The sequence below is a fragment of the Hemitrygon akajei genome, chromosome 12 (genome assembly GCF_048418815.1).
Source record: "Hemitrygon akajei chromosome 12, sHemAka1.3, whole genome shotgun sequence".
Taxonomy (NCBI): domain Eukaryota; kingdom Metazoa; phylum Chordata; class Chondrichthyes; order Myliobatiformes; family Dasyatidae; genus Hemitrygon; species Hemitrygon akajei.
Window position 1 is genome coordinate 97019178 of NC_133135.1, and position 17747 is coordinate 97036924.

At 42.6% G+C, this 17747-nt stretch overlaps 1 protein-coding gene across 7 annotated transcripts in view; it reads right to left on the reverse strand.

Annotated features, from left to right (window-relative positions):
- The window catches only part of rabgap1l (RAB GTPase activating protein 1-like), a 587017-nt gene that overhangs the window by 50635 nt on the left and 518635 nt on the right, over window positions 1-17747 (reverse strand). For all 7 annotated transcript variants that reach the window (XM_073063719.1, XM_073063720.1, XM_073063721.1 and 4 more), the window contains one exon: window positions 8911-9003. In XM_073063719.1, the coding sequence (XP_072919820.1) occupies window positions 8911-9003 (93 nt within the window). The remainder of the gene's footprint in view (window positions 1-8910; window positions 9004-17747) is intronic.

Here is a 17747-nt window from a genome sequence, read left to right on the forward strand (position 1 = left end):
TTTGTCTAAGTCCTTCTGTGGAATTCCTGCTTCCTCAGCACTACCTACCCATCCATCTATCTTTGATTCATCTACGAACTTGGCCGCAAAGCCATCAATTACGTCATCCAAATCATTTACATATAACATAAAAAGAAGTGGTCTGAACACCAATCCTTGTGGAACACCACTAGTCACCGGCAGCTAACCAGAAATAGCCCCATTTCCACTCCTTGCATCTTGACAGTCAGCCAATCTTATATCCATGTTAGTACCTTTCCTGTAATACCATTGGCTCTTACCTTGTTTAGTTGCCTCATGTGCAGTACCTTGTCAAAGGCCTTCTGAAAATCCAATTAAACAACATCCACTGACTTTTCTTTGTCTATCCGGTCTGTTATTTCCTCAAAAAATTCTCTTAAGATTTTCTCTTAAGGAAAAGTACTGACTTCAGCCTATTTTATCATGTGCCTCCAAGTACCTTGCAACCTCATCCTAATAATGGACTCCAACATCTTACTGACCACTAAAGTATGAGAAATCACTGAAATGGCCTATAACTTACTGTCTTTTGCCTTCCAGCCTTCTTAAAGAGTGGAGTGATATATGCAATTTTCCAGTCCTCTGGAACCATTCGAGAATCTGGTGATTCTTGAAAAATTACTACTAATGTCTCTACAATTTCTTCAGTTACCTCTTTTAGAACACTGGGGTGTAGTTCATCTGGTTCAGGTGACATCCACCTTCAGACCTTTAAGCTTCCCAAGAACCTTCTCCTTAGTAATACTGAGTACATTAACTCCTGTCCTTGACATTCTTGAATTTTTGGTATACCGTTGGTGTCTTCCAGAGAGAAGACTGATGCAAAATACTTACTAAGTCCATCTGCATTTCTTTGTTCCCCATTACTACCTCTCCATCATCATTTTCCAGTGGTCTGATGTCCACTCTCGCCTCTCTTTAACTCTTCATCGGTTGGAAAAAAAAACTTTTTGCATTGTCTTTTATATTATTGGCTAGCTTCATATTTAATCTTTTCTTCCTTTTAGTTGCCTTATGTTGGTTTTTAAAAGCTTCCCAATCCTTCACTTTCCCACTAATTTTTGCTATATTATATGCCCTCTCATATGCTTTTATGTTGCCTTTGACTTCCCTTGTCAGCCATATGCCTCATCCTCCCTTTAGAATACTACTTCTTTGGCATATATCTATCCTGCACCATCCAAATTGCTTCAGAACTTTCAGCCATTGCTGATCCGTGTTGTTCCTTCTCGTGTCACCTTCCTATTAACTTTGGCTAGGTCTCTCTTGCCTCTGTAATTCCCTTTACTCCACTGTAATAGTGATACATCTGATTTTAGCCTTTCCCTTTGAAAGTGCAGAGTGAGTTCTATCGTATCCAATTTTATTCTATCTGGTTTAAGATGACACCATCGAAGAACTTCCAGCGACTTGCACTGCTAATTTGCTCGCCTCTATTGTTTGCATGATTTGTTTTGTGTTTATTTTTCTCTTTCTTTGTGGGTACTGGGGGTGGTCTTTTTTTTAATTGGGTCTTTCAGGTTCCTTGCTTTGCGGCTGCCTGTAAGCAAGCAAATCTCAAGGTTGTATGAATCTATTATGAACGCTGCCTCCAAAGGGTTCCTTTATCTCCCTCATCAAATCTGATTCATTACACAACACCCAGTCCAGAACTGCCTTTATATAACTCCCATTAAGGTCATTTTTCTCTTGCAGTTTCTTAACTCTACCCATAAGGACTCTACATCTTCCAATCTTATGTCAGCACCTTCTAAGGATTTGATTTTGTGTATTTTTTTACCAAAAAAAAGCCGCTGTACCTGCCTGCCCTTTCAATACAATGTGTACTATTGGATGTTAAGCTCCCAACTATGATCTTCTTTCAGCCATGACTCAGTGATTCCACAGGTTGAGGGGTATGGAAAGGACAGACAGCAAGAAACTTGCTCCTCATCATAAAACCAGACAACATACATTTGGGGTAAAGGTGAATAGATTTAGAGAGGATCTGAAGGGTATCATTCTTTTTGAGATAGTGATTTAGATGCATATCATATTTTTTACTGAGTTAAGTATTGTATGTAATTAGTTTTGCTACAACAAGTGTATGGGACATTGGAAAAAAAAAGTTGAATTTCCCCATGGGGATGAATAAAGTATCTATCTATCTAACCAGAGGGTGGTGAGTATCTGGAATATACTTGTTGAGAGAGTGGTGACAACACTTAAGTAATGTCTAGATTGAAGAGCACTTGATTTGCTGATGCATGGGTATGGGTCAAGTGCTGGAAGATGGAATTACTACAGATGGGTTCCCACTGTTCAGTGTGGCTGTAGTGGGCTGTTCCCATGCTGTACAACCCTGACTGTGATCCCGAGTATTGTCTCAGGATGTAGTGTGATACAGGTCAGTTAGAAAGTTGTTGAGTGATGGCAGATGGAATTTAATCCTGACAGTGCAAGCTGTTGCATTTTGGAAGATCAAACGTGGTAGGACATATACTGTAAATGGCAAAGTCTTAGGATTGGACCTTAGCAGACAAGTCTATATACTGATTCCTTGATAGTTGCAGCACTGTAGATAAGTTGGTGATGAACAAATATGAAATGCTTTCCATCAACAGCTGTAGCAAAGAATATAAGAGCTGTGCTTTGCACTGGAAAAGATACAGAGGAGATTCACCAAGATTGGCGCATTTCAGTTTAAAAAAGAGATTGGATAGGCTGGCTTTATTTTTCCATGAAGTGAGAAGGATCATGGATGACCCGGCAAAAGTAACCAAAATTGTGGCGCTTAGATAGGGGAGAAAGTAAGAATCTTTTTTCTCTCACTGGGGTGCTAATAACAAGAGGGCATAGGTTGAAGGTGAGAGTGCACCGACAACACACACTAAAAAAATACTACTTCTGACATAATCTCTATACTGTTCTTCAATCACCTTAAAATTATGCCTTTCAAGATGCATGTACCAAGATACAGTGAAAAGAATATTGTTCATACCTATCAGATCATTACCCAATGCATTGAGATAGAACATGCTAAAAACAATGACCATCACAGCAAAGTGTAATAGCTACACAGAAAATGCAGTGCAGATACAGTAAACATTGCAAAAGCAGTGCAAAATAAAATATGTAGGCCATTTTGAGGGCATCTAAGGGAGATCTTTTTTCACCCAGAGAGTGATTGAAATCTGGAACATGTTGCTGGAGGAGGTAGAGGCAGGCATACTCACAACATCTTAACAAGCTTCTAGACAAAACAAGCATCATCAAAGACTATGACCAAATGTGGTTTAGTGGGATTAGTATAAATAAATAACAGTCAACATGGAGTTGGCCAAAAGGCCTATTTTAGTGTTGTATGACTCTGTGTCTCTTTATATTTTCTCTTTATCAACAACCTTACACCCCAGGTTACAAATGAGATTACTTCTACCTTAGTTCTAAACTTCCACAGTTAGCCCCAAACCAGAAAAGTCTCAGCAATTAATTCGGTACAAAAAGAGACATGCCTTTGTCACCAAATCATGCATACTAATCCCTTATAAACTAGCATACAAAATTAAAATTAGTGTTTGAAATCTCTAACAAATAAGGACAATTATTAGATTTTTATGACTGTATACTGATGGAATCACAAATGTGTAAGTGAAGAGGTTCTGACCCAAGGAGTTGTGATACCTTGCTTGTCACAATATATATGCACTCAAACAATACAACACCTTGTGGCCTCTGCCAAGTGAGAGGAAGCAGCAATAAGAAGAGGGACGCCTCACGTCTTAATAAGCTGGTAAGGAAGGCGGGCTCTGTCGTGGGCACAGAACTGGAGAGTATGACATCGGTAGCAGAGCAAAGGGCGCTGAGTAGGCTATGGTCAATCATGGAAAACCCTGAACATCCTCTGCATAGCACCATCCAGAGACAGAGAAGCAGCTTCAGCGGCAGGTTGCTATCGATGCAATGCTCCTCAGACAGGATGAAGAGATCATTACTCCCCAATGCCATTCGGCTTTACAATTCAAACGCCAGGGGTAGGATATGTTAAAGTGCCAGGGTCAGGACTGAGCTTAAGTTACCATTCAATGTATTTCTTAGTAAACTATTTAAGAACTTTTTAAAAGCTATTTATTAATGCTTTTTGAGAGGGTGATTTTAGATGCATATTTATATTGAGTTAAGTATTGTATGTAATTAGTTTTGCTACAATAAGTGTATGGGACATTGGAAAAATGTTGAATTTCCCCATGGGGATGAATAAAGTATCTATCTATCTATAAGGGGAGGGGAAGTTATGAAACATATACATCCTCTTCAATACCTTCAGCCAGACAGTCTGGCACAAAACACAGCAGGACAAAACCACAGCATGTTACACTTTACTGTTAGGAAGAGCAGCTACACTACACTGTGCACTGGGTCTTTGGATTATTGGCTGCGTTGAGTTTATCGTCATGTGTGCTGGTATGGTGAGGTACAGGTAGCATGAAAAACCTGCTTGTAGCACGGGCACATAGGTTCAGACAACATACAGAATATAAATTATGCAAGACACTGAAGAGAGAGAAAAAAGGTCTGTGCAAAAAATAAAGGCACAATCTATGTCATTAATTTTTCCTGAATTATTCCAGTATATGAACATAATAACCATGTAAATCTGGATAATTAAGTCAGGTCCCCTGTATTTATATCTGTGGCACCCCACTAATTACTGGTTGCCAATCTAAAAATCATCCCGTTTCCAAAATGTTTTTCCAAAACGCCACTTCCCTATCCTTGGTGGTAAATTATTCCAATCCCACATTCTCATCTCATAACCCTCTTGGAAATCTGAACAGATTGTGTTGAATTTATTTGTTCTGTTTATTACATCCTCAATACATTTTCTACTCACAAATCCCTTTCCATAAGCAATGTTGGTTCTGGTTGTTTTAAAAATGTCCTGCTATTTGCTACTACATAAAGGATTTCAATATTTCCCAGTAATGGACCTCCAGATAACTCTCCTCTTGTTTGTTTCTCCCTTCTTTCTTGAAGAGACATTATAGCTCCTGTTTGCAAATCCTCTGGAACCTCTCCAAAATCCAGGCAGTTGTGGGATATATTCGGCTTTCTGCAGCCACTTGGAGACCTGAAGATGCAGGCCACTGGATTCAAGGCTTGATTTATATTCCCATTCATTTGCCTGGTAAACTACTCTTGTGACGGAAGTTAAGTTCCACTCTCCTTAAGCCCTTTAATTTTCTATTATTATCGGTATTTTACAGTGGCCAGTGAAGACACATATGCCTTCTTCATCATGTTCTTCACTTATGCTACCACCCGAGAATCTTTGGATTTTCCTTTCTCAATACTCCTTGGGGCTCTATCATTCATTGTCTATGTGCTACACTTACTAGTTTCCCAAACTGATAATGGTTAGGCTGCATCAGAAATATTGCATTCATTGCTGATCACTCCAATATAAGAAGGATGTGGAGGCCATGGAAAGTGTTCAGAAAAATTTCACCAATATGCTGTCTGATTAGAAGTAATGAGCTATAAGGAGAGGTTAGACAAGCATGGGTTGAATTTTTAGAGAGGTGGAAGGCAAAAGGAGACCTGCTATAAGTTTATAAAATTCTGATAAGCATGGATAGACAATCAAAATCCGGTGATATTAAACCTGATTCTGATTGTTTATCTGAAATGCCTAATAGTAGAGAACATGCATTTAAGGTGAGAGGGTGAAAGTTCAAAGAAGACGTGCAAAGCCAATTTTTTGACAGAGATTGGAGGATGTCTGACATATGCTGCCGGGGTAGTGGTGGAGGCAGGTACAACAGCAGTGTTCTTACACAGGCACATGCTTAGAGAATGGAGGTATATGGATCATGTGCAGAGAGAAGGGATTAGTCTAATTAAGCACTGTTATCCTAATTAGTTTGGCACATCATGGACCAAAGGGCCTGTTCCTATACTGTACTGTTTGATGTTCAAACTGCATCACCTCACACTAATCTAGATTAAATTCAATCTGCCATTGCACTGCCAATTTTACCAACTGATCAATATCATCCAGAAGCCTAAAACTATTCTCATGTCATCTGCCAATTTACTATTCAGATTTTCTATATTTACATGCAAATTATTAATATATATATATATATAACAAACAGCAAGGGTCCCAGCACCCATCCCTGTGGTGCACTATTAGTTATAGACTTTTGATCAGAAAAGCAACTCACCACCATACCAAGTTAATTTTGGATCTAATCTGCCACTTGCTTTGGATATCATGGGCCCTAACCTTTTGAACTAGTCCCAGGTGCAACCTTGTCAAAGGCCTTACTGCACTCACGTTGACTACATCAACCATGCTGCATTGATCAATGTATTTTTTTATTACCTCACTGATAAAATCAATCTAACTAGTCAGACACTATCTCTCCCCAACAAAAACATGCTGTTTTTATTTGATAATCACTGCCTTTATAAGTGTAGATTTTTTTCCAATAAATTTCCTACACTGACACTGTACTAACAAGCCTGCAATTACCTGGCTTCTTCCCTGAATAAAAGACCTCCATTTGTTTTGGCCAGTTAAGAATTAAGTGCCTCAACAACTTTTTCCCTTGCCTTGTAGTTCGGGATACACCCTAATGGTACCTGGGGATTTATCCAACTTTAAACCCATTAAGACATCTAATTTCTCCTTTGTAATGATAACATGCTCTGGAATTTCATATTTTATATTTATGTATTCAAATATATTCAATATTTAAATATTATATATTTATATAATTTCATATTTATATTTTGATGGGAAAGCTGTTGGAAAAGATTCTTAGAGATAGGATCTACGGGCATTTAGAGAATCATGGTCTGATCAGGGACAGTCAGCATGGCTTTGTGAAGGGCAGATCGTGCGTAACTAGCCTGACAGAGTTCTTTGAGGAGGTGACCAGGCATATAGATGAGGGTAGTGCAGTGGATGTGATCTACATGGATTTTTGTAAGGCATTTGACAAGGTTCCACACGGTAGGCTTATTCAGAAAGTCAGAAGGCATGGGATCCAGGGAAGTTTGGCCAGGTGGATTCAGAATTGGCTTGCCTGCAGAAGGCAGAGGGTCGTGGTGGAAGGAGTACATTCAGATTGGAGGGTTGTGACTAGTGGTGTCCCACAAGGATCTGTTCTGGGACCTCTACTTTTTGTGATTTTTATTAACGACCTGGATGAGGGGGTAGAAGGGTGGGTTGGCAAGTTTGCAGACGACACAAAGGTTGGTGCTGTTGTAGGTAGTGTAGAGGACTGTCAAAGATTGCAGAGAGACATTGATAGGATGCAGAAGCGGGCTGAGAAGTGGCAGATGGAGTTCAACCCAGAGAAGTGTGGGGTGGTACACTTTGGAAGGACAAACTCCAAGGAAGAGTACAAAGTAAATGGCAGGATACTTGGTAGTGTGGAGGAGCAGAGGGATCTTGGGGTACATGTCCCCAGATCCTTGAAAGTTGCCTCACAGGTGAATAGCGTAGTTAGGAAAGCTTGTGGGCATGCTTTCGGTGGGCATGTGGGTTTCGGCCCGAAACATCATCACTACCTCCTCCCATAAATGCTGTCTGGCCTGCTGAGTTCTGCCAGCATTTTGTGTTTTTATTTATTTCCAGCATCTGCAGATTCACTCGTGTGACTTGGAGTACTGTGCCCAGTTCTGGTCGCCTCACTATAGGAAGCATTGGAAAGGGTACAGAGGAGATTTAGCAGGATGCTGCCTGGTTTAGAGAGTATGGATTATGATCAGAGATGTACAAGATATTAAGATGAATAGACAGAGTGGACAGCCAGTGCCTCTTCCCCAGGGCACCACTGCTCAGTACAACAGGACATGGCTTTAAGGTAAGGGGAGGGAAGTTCAAGGGGGATATTAGAGGAAGGTTTTTTACTCAGAGAGTGGTGGGTGTGTGGAATGCACTGCCTGAGTCAGTGGTGGAGGCAGATACACTTGTGAAGTTTAAGAGACTACTAGACAGGTATATGGAGGAATTTAAGGCGGGGGGTTATATGGGAGGCAGGGTTTGAGGGTCGGCACAACATTGTGGGCCGAAGGGCCTGTAATGTGCTGTACTATTCTATGTTCTATGAAATGCTTTGGGATTTTCTTTGAGCTTGTCTGCTAGTGATATTTCAGTTTCCAATTCTGCCTTCCTACTGTAAGTACCCCCTATGCCTTCCAATGTGCTTCTGTTTTCAGTTCTTCATACCAGACGTGCTTTTTATCTTTATCAAACCTGTGACATCCAGGGTTCCTTGGACTTGCTTCCTGTATTTTTCACTCTTGAGGGGAAATGTTGTACTTAAATTCTCTTTCTTTACTTTTGAATGATTCTCACTTGGCACATGTAGGCACTCCTATCCCAATCTACTTTTGCTAGGCCTGTCATATGACCTTGAAATTGGTCTTCTCCAGTTTCAGACTTTAATTTCCAGATTATCCCAATTCCTCTCCAAACCCACTTTGTAGCTTATAAATTATGGTCAGTATTTCAGGTCAGAATTGTGGCATTTCATGAGCAGGGTGAAGATTTCTCTATCATTCTATAACTTAATGTTTAACATGCTATGACCACTCTTTTTTTGAGGATCTTTACGAAGAGATCATTCATTAATCATTCTCATTACCACCACCTGATGTAAACTAATCTATTCCTGGGTAGTTCCTCAATGTATTGCTTTACAAAAACTCCCCAGACTTTACAACCCCTCAAGACTACCTCATTAATTTGCTTTCGCTGATGCCTCTGACAGCATAGCCTGTACTGCAGACTTAAGACCTTGACCTGTTTCTTTACCCAGTTGCCTGTGAGATTCTAAACACTCAGTGCACTCCCAACATTGTCAATGACAAGGCAGATTTTGCATGTTTCCCTACCTTGTATCTGTCGATTGGATCTTCCTGTTGTGCCTGCTGCTCCCTCATTGTTTGGTATTCCTTCTCATACTTCTTCAGTTTTTTTGTTGGCACCTGGAAAGATTGTAGGAAAGAGGCAGTTAGTGGAAAAACACGAAAATCACAGTCTTCACTTCTCAAACACAACAGAGCTATGTTCTTTTTATTAAAGTCACCATTGGTAGTCCCTGTCATTAAACCCTGGGGTTATATACAGCTTTGTGAATTGTCAATAAAGAGTGAGGGTAAGGGCTGGTTTATTCAAGGCACCATTTAGGTGAAGCTATCTTGAGTATTTCATTAGCTTTATAAATGATCTTGGCTCCATATTCCACTCTTTGTCAAACAATTCACTTTGGAATTTGCAACCAGCAACACCACCGTGGGGCAGCGAGTTTTGGATTTGTCATCTTTGTTGCCATCCTTATGTCATCACTAACCTACCTGGCAATTTTAATTTACAGGATGTGCCAGGAGCAGGGCCAGGATTTTTTGACAGAAATACACATTGCTATGTTAGGAGGTAAAAGGGCACTGCTCACCAATACCAAAACTTCACCCCAACAGTAAATCATGGTGGAAGGAACATCATGGTTTGAGACTGTTTTGTTGCCTCAGGGCCTGGACAGCTTGCAATCGTAGAGGGATCAATGTATTTAAAGTTGTATCAAGACATAGAACAGGAGAATGTCAGGGTAGCGGTCCATCACCTGAAGCTTAATGCAACAAGACAATGATCCAAAAGACGAGTACGTCAACAACAGAATGGTTTTTAAAAAAAAAAAAATTTGTGTTTTGGAATGACAAAGTCAAAGTCCTGACCTTAATCTTATAGAAGCAAGCAGCTCATGCAATAAAGCTTGCCAACATCCTAGAGTTGAAGCAGGAATGGCCTAAAATTCTTCCAAGCCAATGTGCAGGACTGATCAACAGTTACTGGAAATGTTTGGTTGAAGTTATTGGTGTACTAGTTACTGAAAGCAAAGATTCACATCCAACAAATACATGTAATATTGGATCATTTTTCTCAATAAGTGAATAAGTATAATGTTTTGTGTGTTATTTGTTTAATTGGGTTCACTATATCTGGTTTTAGGACTTGTGTGAAGATCAGATCACATTTCATATTCATATATTATATATTTATATAATTATATAAATGATTATATAATTTTTAAAATATATACCATATTTATGCAGAAATTGGGACAATTCTACAGGGTTCACAAACTTCCCAGCACCTGTATCTTTAATGCCAAAGTCAACCTCAACTAAAGACTTGCTCAAGTGTTCTCAGGACTTGTACGCACAGTGGAATTTTAAATGTTTTCTCAAATAAGGATTATAGACATTGTTTGACATCACCTTTTGTGTCCAGTGACCTCACTAAAGTGTTGGCTGAATTTCATATTACAAACTTCAGTTCTGACCCAAAAATGGTTCTCCAAACCTTTGATGTAGAAGGAGAACAGCAACTGGCAGAATAGAACACCATAAACGCCATGTCAGTGGGTCTAGGTGAGAGTATGCGTTCGGCACGGACTAGAAGGGCCGAGATGGCCTGTTTCCGTGCTGTAATTGTTATATGGTTACATTATATGGTTAAACTGCAGGTTCCTCTCCAAGTCCAGACTTGTAACAAACTCTCTGGTAGTTTACCGTTACCATGTCTAAACCCTGGAACTCCCAACAGCTCTGTGAAGGACTGCAGTGGTTCAAGAAGGTGATTCATCAAGTCAAGTCAACTTTTATTGTCATTTCGACCATAACAGCTGGTACAGTGCATAGTAAAAATGAGACAACGTTTTTCAGGACCATGGTTTACATGACACAGTACAAAAACTAGACTGAACTACGTAATAAAAAAAAAACAGAGAAAGCTATACTAGACTACAGACCTACACTGGACTGCATAAAGTGCACAATAACAGCACCAGCATTACAATAAATAATAAACAGGACAGTAGGGCAAGGTGTCAGTCCAGGCTTCGGGTATTGAGGGGTCTGATAGCTTGGGGGAAGAAACTGTTATATAGTCTGGTCGTAAGAGCCTGAATGCTTCGGAGCCTTTTCCCAGATGGCAGGAGGGAGAAGAGATTGTATGATGGGTGCATGGAGTCCTTCATAATGCTGTTTCCTTTGCAGATGCAGCGTGTAGTGTAAATGTCCGTGATGGTGGGAAGAGAGACCCCGATGATCTCAGCTGACCTCACTATCCGCTGCAGGGTCTTGTGATCCGAGATGGTACAATTTCCAAACCAGGCAGTGATGCAGTTGCTCAGGACGCTCTCAATACAACCCCTGTAGAATGTGATGAGGTTGGGGGGTGGGAGATGGACTTTCCTCAGCCTTCGCAAAAAGTAGAGACGCTGCTGGGCTTTCTTTACTATGGAGCTGGTGTTGAGGGACCAGATGAGATTCTCCGTCAGGTGAACACCAAGAAATTTGGTGCTCTTTACGATCTCTACCGAGGAGCCGTCGATGTTCAGCGGGGAGTGGTCGCTCCATGCCCTCTTGAAGTCAACAACCATCTCTTTTGTTTTGTTCACATTAAGAGACAGGTTGTTGGCTCTGCACCAGTCCGTTAGCTGCTGCACCTCCTCTCTGTAAGCTGACTTGTCGTTCTTGATGATGAGACCCACCACGGTCGTGTCATCGGCGAACTTGATGATATGGTTCGAGCTGTATGTTGCAGCACAGTCGTGGGTCAGCAGAGTGAACAGCAGTGGAATGAGCACGCAACCCTGGGGAGCCCCCGTGCTCAGTGTGATGGTGTTGGAGATGCTGCCTCCGATCCGGACTGACTGAGGTCTCCCAGTCAGGAAGTCTAGGATCCAATTGCAGAGGGAGGTGTTCAGGCCCAATAGGCTCAGCTTTCCAATCAGTTTCTGAGGGATGATTGTGTTGAATGCTGAACTAAAGTCTGAACAGCATCCGAACATAGGTGTCTTTTTTGTCCAGGTGGGTTAGGGCCAGGTGGAGGGTGGTGGCAATGGCGTCATCTGTTGAGCAGTTGGGACGGTACGCAAACTGCAGGGGGTCCAGTGAGAGGGGCAGCAGGGTCTTGATATGCCTCATGACGAGCCTCTCGAAACACTTCATGATGATGGATATAAGTGCAACGGGACGGTAGTCATTTAGGCAGGACACTGAAGACTTCTTCGGCACGGGGATTATGGTGGCGGCCTTGAAGCACGTTGGAATGGTGGCGCTGCTCAGGGAGATGTTGAAGATGTCAGTGAGAACATCTGCTAGCTGGTCTGCACATCCTCTGAGCACTCTACCAGGGATGTTGTCTGGTCCAGCAGCCTTCCGTGGGTTGACCCTGCACAGGGTTCTTCTCACGTCGGCCACGGAGAGACACAGCACCTGGTCATTCGCAGGAGGGGTGGACTTCCTCGCTGCCATGTCATTTTCCGCCTCAAACCAGGCGTAGAAGTTATTCAGCGCATTTGGGAGGGAGGCATCTCCTGCACAGTCAGGTGATGTTGTCTTGTAATTGGTGATGTCCTGGATGCCCTTCCACATGCACCACTGCTGTCCTGGAAGTAACTGTGGATTAGCTGGGCATGTGCACGTTTTGCCCCTCTGATGGCTTGGGACAGTTTGGCCCTTGCTGTTGTTAAAGCTGCCTTGTCGCCTGCTCTGAAGTCGGAGTCGCGGGTCCTCAACAGCGCATGTACCTCTGCGGTCATCCATGGCTTCTGGTTGGCACGTATAGTGATGGTCTTGGACAGAGTAACATCATCAATGCACTTGCTGATGTAGCTGGTCACTGATGCTGTGTACTCCTCTCAGTTGGTAGAGTCGCCATCGGTTGTAGCCTCCCTGAACATGTGCAAGTTAGTGTGCTCAAAGCAGTCTTGAAGAACAGAGATGGCTCCTGATGGCCAGGTTTTCACCTACTTCTGAACTGGTCTGGAGCGCCTGATGAGCGGTCTGTATGCTGGGATTAGCATAACAGAGATGTGGTCTGAGTATCTGAGGTGGGGGCGGGGCTCTGTCCGGTACGCGTCGGGAATATTTGTGTGAACTAGGTCCAATGCGTTCTCCCCCCTCGTTGCAAAGTCCACATACTGATGGAATTTGGGGAGCACTGACTTAAGGTTCACGTGGTTAAAATCACCAGCGACAATAAACAGACCATCAGGGTGTGCATTCTGCAGTTCGCTAACAGCCCCGTACAGTTCACAGAGCGCCTCCTTAGCATTAGCGCTGGGGGGAATGTAGACACCGAATACAAGGATAGAGGTGAATTCCCGTGGCAAATAAAATGGTCTGCATCGAACTGCCACAAACTCCACTAACGATGAGCAGTGTCTGGAAACCAGCACAGAGTTCTTACACCATTCCGTGTCGATATAAACACAGACATCGCCACCGCGGACCTTACTGGAGACAGCTGCATCTCTGTCCGAACAAAACAAAGCTAGCCCATCTAGCTGGATGTCACCGTCCGAAATCCCATCAGTGAGCCATGTCTCTGTGAAGACATACGCGGAGCAAACTCTGTACTCCTGCCGAGTATTACGTTGGAGTCGGATGTAGTCCATTTTATTGTCCAGGGAGCGGACACTGGAGAGCAGAATGGACGGGAGAGCCGGCCGGCTAGGGTTTGCTTTTAGCCTGGCATGGACCCCTGCCCGTTTGCCTCGCTTCTGCTTCCTGGCACATTGCTTTCGACGTCTCCATCTCCGGCTCCCAACATCAGGCAAATCTCAGGATTGTAGGCCCGTTCCCCTCAGCAAGCCGACATCGTGTAATTCAGCCAGCAGATCTTTGTGAAGGTTTGTTTTTGGGCGATCTCTGTATTGTAGTAGTATCTGGCGATGGTAGATAGCCGCTCTGTTATCCATGTGCCCTAATCGAAAATTGTGTATCAAACTTAAAATAAAAAATTAAAGTAACACCAGCTCTGAAAGGCCACTGCTGCCGTGCTGCGCCGCCTCATGGGACACCAGCTTCTCATGGACAATTAGGCTAGGATTTCTGCAGGTCTTTTGCTGTTACCTTGGGTTCTTTTTCACCTCCTTCAGCATTGCACGTTGTTCTGTTGGTGTGATCTTTGCAGGACGCCCACTCCTAGGGAGAGTAGCAAAGTACTGAGATCCTTCCATTTGGAGACAATTACTCTTACTGTGGATTGAGGTTTTTAGAAGTGCTTTTGTAGCCTTTTCCAGCTTCATGCATCTCTACAATTCTTCTTCTCTGGAAGTTGTTTTGATTGAGGCATGGTGCACGTAAACGGATCTTACTTGAGAAGAGCAATCTGACTTTATGTGTCATTTTATACATTAGGGCACCTCGACAACCCACACCTCCAATCTTATCTCACTGATTCGAACACTTGACTTTTATAGAAGGCATTACCCTAGAGGTTCACATACTTTTCCCAACAAATTAATGTAATAGTGGATCATTTTTCTCAATAAATAAATGATAATCTTTTTGGGTTACTTATTTAATTAGGTTCTCTTTATCTAGTTTTAGGACTAACATGAAGATCTGATCAGATTTCAGTTCATATTTATGCAGAAAAAGAGGAAGTTCTACAGGGCTCACAAACTTTCTAGCACCACTACAATCTGTCATCATCCTGTAGGTTATAGTCATAGAGTCAGACAGTATGAAACAGACTCTTTGGTCCAAATAATCTATGTCAACCAAGATTCCCATCTAAGCTAGTCCCATTTGCCTGTGATTGACTTACATACCTCTCAACCTTTCCTATCCATTACCTGTGAAAGTTCCTTTTAAATCTTGTTCATGTGCTTACCTCAACCACTTCCTCTGGCAGTTCATTCCAATACAGAACACTCTCTGGGTGAAAAAGTTGTCTTTCAGGTTCCTAATAAATTTCTTCCGTTTCACTTTAAGCTTATGCCCTCTTGCTCTTAACTCCTTGAGAAAAACACTGCACATTCACCCTATGTCATCATACTTTATAAACTTGTTTAACTTTCCATTGTCTTCATCTATTCCATCATCTGTTTTATCCCCTCTGGCCATCTGCCTTGGTAGTGGTGGTCATGGGTTTGACAGGTGCTCTTACAGAAGCCGTGGTAAACTGTTGCTGAGGTTAAAGCAGACAGCACTTACTGCAGCCTCGGGCTGCTGGTGATAGCAGGAGGTGCTATCATCTAAACGTGAGGTTGGAAACACACAAGATTACTTCATCAACTCTTGACACATTCCATACAGTAAGGTTTTGGAGTTGTTTTCCTCAGGACCAACTAGTATTTACAGCGCCTATAAAAACTATTCACTCCCTTGAAAGTCTTCATGTTTTATTGTTTTAAAACAATGAATCACAGTGGATTTAGTTTGGCTTTTTTGACATTGATCAACAGAAAAAGACTCTTTTGTGTCAAAGTGAAATCTAATCTCTACAAAGTGATCAAAACTAATTACAAATATAAAACACAAAATCATTGATTGCACAAGTATTCACCCCCTTTATTATGACACACCAAATCATCACTGGTGCTGTCAACTGACAGATAGACATACTTCATTGATCCAGAGGGAAATTGGTTTTAGAAGTTACATAATTAGTTAAATGGAGTTCACCTGTGTACATTCAAGGTGTTTCAATAGATTGTGTGTTGCCTTTAAGGCATTTGTTTAGTTGATTATATTTTCGCTTTAGTAATTCGTTGTTATTGTTTTCTAGTTAAAGTTAAGGTTGTTTAAAGTAAATTCGTTGTCTGTGATATATCGCGGCATGCGATGATGTCACACCCGGTTTCGCCGTGTCTTGTGGGAAAATACCGGTTTGGAGAAACGGGAAGGAGGGGGCTTCTGTGTGTGGGATCAGCGCGAGAAAAGTTTTCTTTCTACGCACTAGAAACATTAGTGAAGCAATGCCGTAAGTTCATGAGATAATCGATACGTTGAATTAAAAATGTTAACGCTGATTCTGTTAAAAGTAATGACGGTTGATAAAGTTCATGTTTTTTGTTATTTAAAGAGTTGCGGATAGTTTGTGTTGAAGTGTATTTAAAGCCAGTCGATGGCGTAGGTAGATTCTGACTGTATGTTGCACTTTAATGTAATATAGTTGTTGTAGTTTTACTTTTGCAAGTATTTATGATGTAAATGTGATGTCAAGAAGGAAACAAATACTGTATATATTTTGAATTGTTTTATCAACAGTTTTCACCATACGTTAACGTGGAAGAGAGAACAGTAAACGGTTAATCTTACTGGGACCGCCTCACTGATTGGTTTATGCTTGGTGTTTAGTTCAGAGTTCTTTTACACCTGTGCGAGAACACTACAGATTGTATTAAAAGTACACCTGTATCTGGAAGGTCCAGCTGCTGGTGAGACAGTATCCTGGCAAAAACTACATCATGAAAACAAAAGTATACTGCAAATATCTTCACAAAAAGGTTATTGTAAAGCACAAGCCAGGAGATAAATACAAGAAAATTTCCAAATCACTGAATATCCTTTGGAGTACAGTTAAATCAATCATCAAGAAATGAAAGGAGTATGGCACAGCTGCAATTCTGCCTAGAGCAGCTGTCCTCAAAAACTGAGTGACCATGCAAGAAGGGGACTGGTGATGGAGGCCACCAAGAGACCTATGACAACTCCAAAGGAGTTGCAAGTTTCAGTGGCTGAGATAGGAGAGACTGTGCATGTAACAACTGTTGCCCGAGTGCTTTATCTCTCACAACTTTATGGGAGAGTGATAAAGAAATAGCCACTGTTGAAAAAACCTCACATAATATCTCAGCTAGAGTTTACTGAAAGGCATATAGGCAGAGTGGACAGCCAGTGCCTCTTCCCCAGGGCACCACTACTCAATACAAGAGTGCATGGCTTTAAGGTAAGGGGTGGGAAGTTCAAGGGGGATATTAGAGGAAGGTTTTTCACTCAGAGAGTGGTTGGTGCGTGGAATGCACTGCCTGAGTCAGTGGTGGAGGCAGATACACTAGTGAAGTTTAAGAGACTACTAGACAGGTATATGGAGGAATTTAAGGTGGGGGGTTATATGGGAGGCAGGGTTTGAGGGTCGGCACAACATTGTGGGCCGAAGGGCCTGTAATGTGCTGTACTATTCTATATGGGAAACTCTAAAGTCAGCTGGAAGACTGGTCCATGGTCTGATGAAATCAAAATTAAACTTTTTGGACATCAGATTTGTCAGGGGAAATCCTAGTTTGAAACGGGGTCCAGAACGGACCCAATGAACTGTGCTGCTATTAAGAGAGAGAGAGAGAGAGGGAGGCGTCCAGTAGGGAGGGGGGGAGAGGGAGAGGGGGAGGGGGAGGGGGAGGGGGAGGGAGAGGGAGAGGGAGAGGGGGAGGGGGAGGGGGAGGGGGAGGGGGAGGGGGAGGGGGAGGGGGAGGGGGAGGGGGAGGGGGAGGGGGAGGGGGAGGGGGAGGGGGAGGGGGAGGGGGAGGGGAGGGGGAGGGAGAGGGAGAGGGAGAGGGAGAGGGAGAGGGGGAGGGAGAGGGAGAGGGAGAGGGAGAGGGAGAGGGAGAGGGAGAGGGAGAGGGAGAGGGAGAGGGAGAGGGAGAGGGAGAGGGAGAGGGAGAGAAACTGCTCGAAAGATTGATGTTATGGTTTCTCTGTCAGCTTGTTTACCTTTTCCCCGAGGTCACTTGCCTGCTTGTTGAAGTTCCTGCAGAGAGAGCAGGGTGGATGGTTGATGGACAGCTGATGTCCGACATGGAGAGGTAAAAGCCAGGTCCGCTGTTACACAGACAGACACACAGTTCTGACACCGAACGAGCTTTGTTGCACCCACAGGAAGGTGGGGGTTTTGGAGGATCAATATGGGGAAATCAATCAGTGGCTCACAGTGT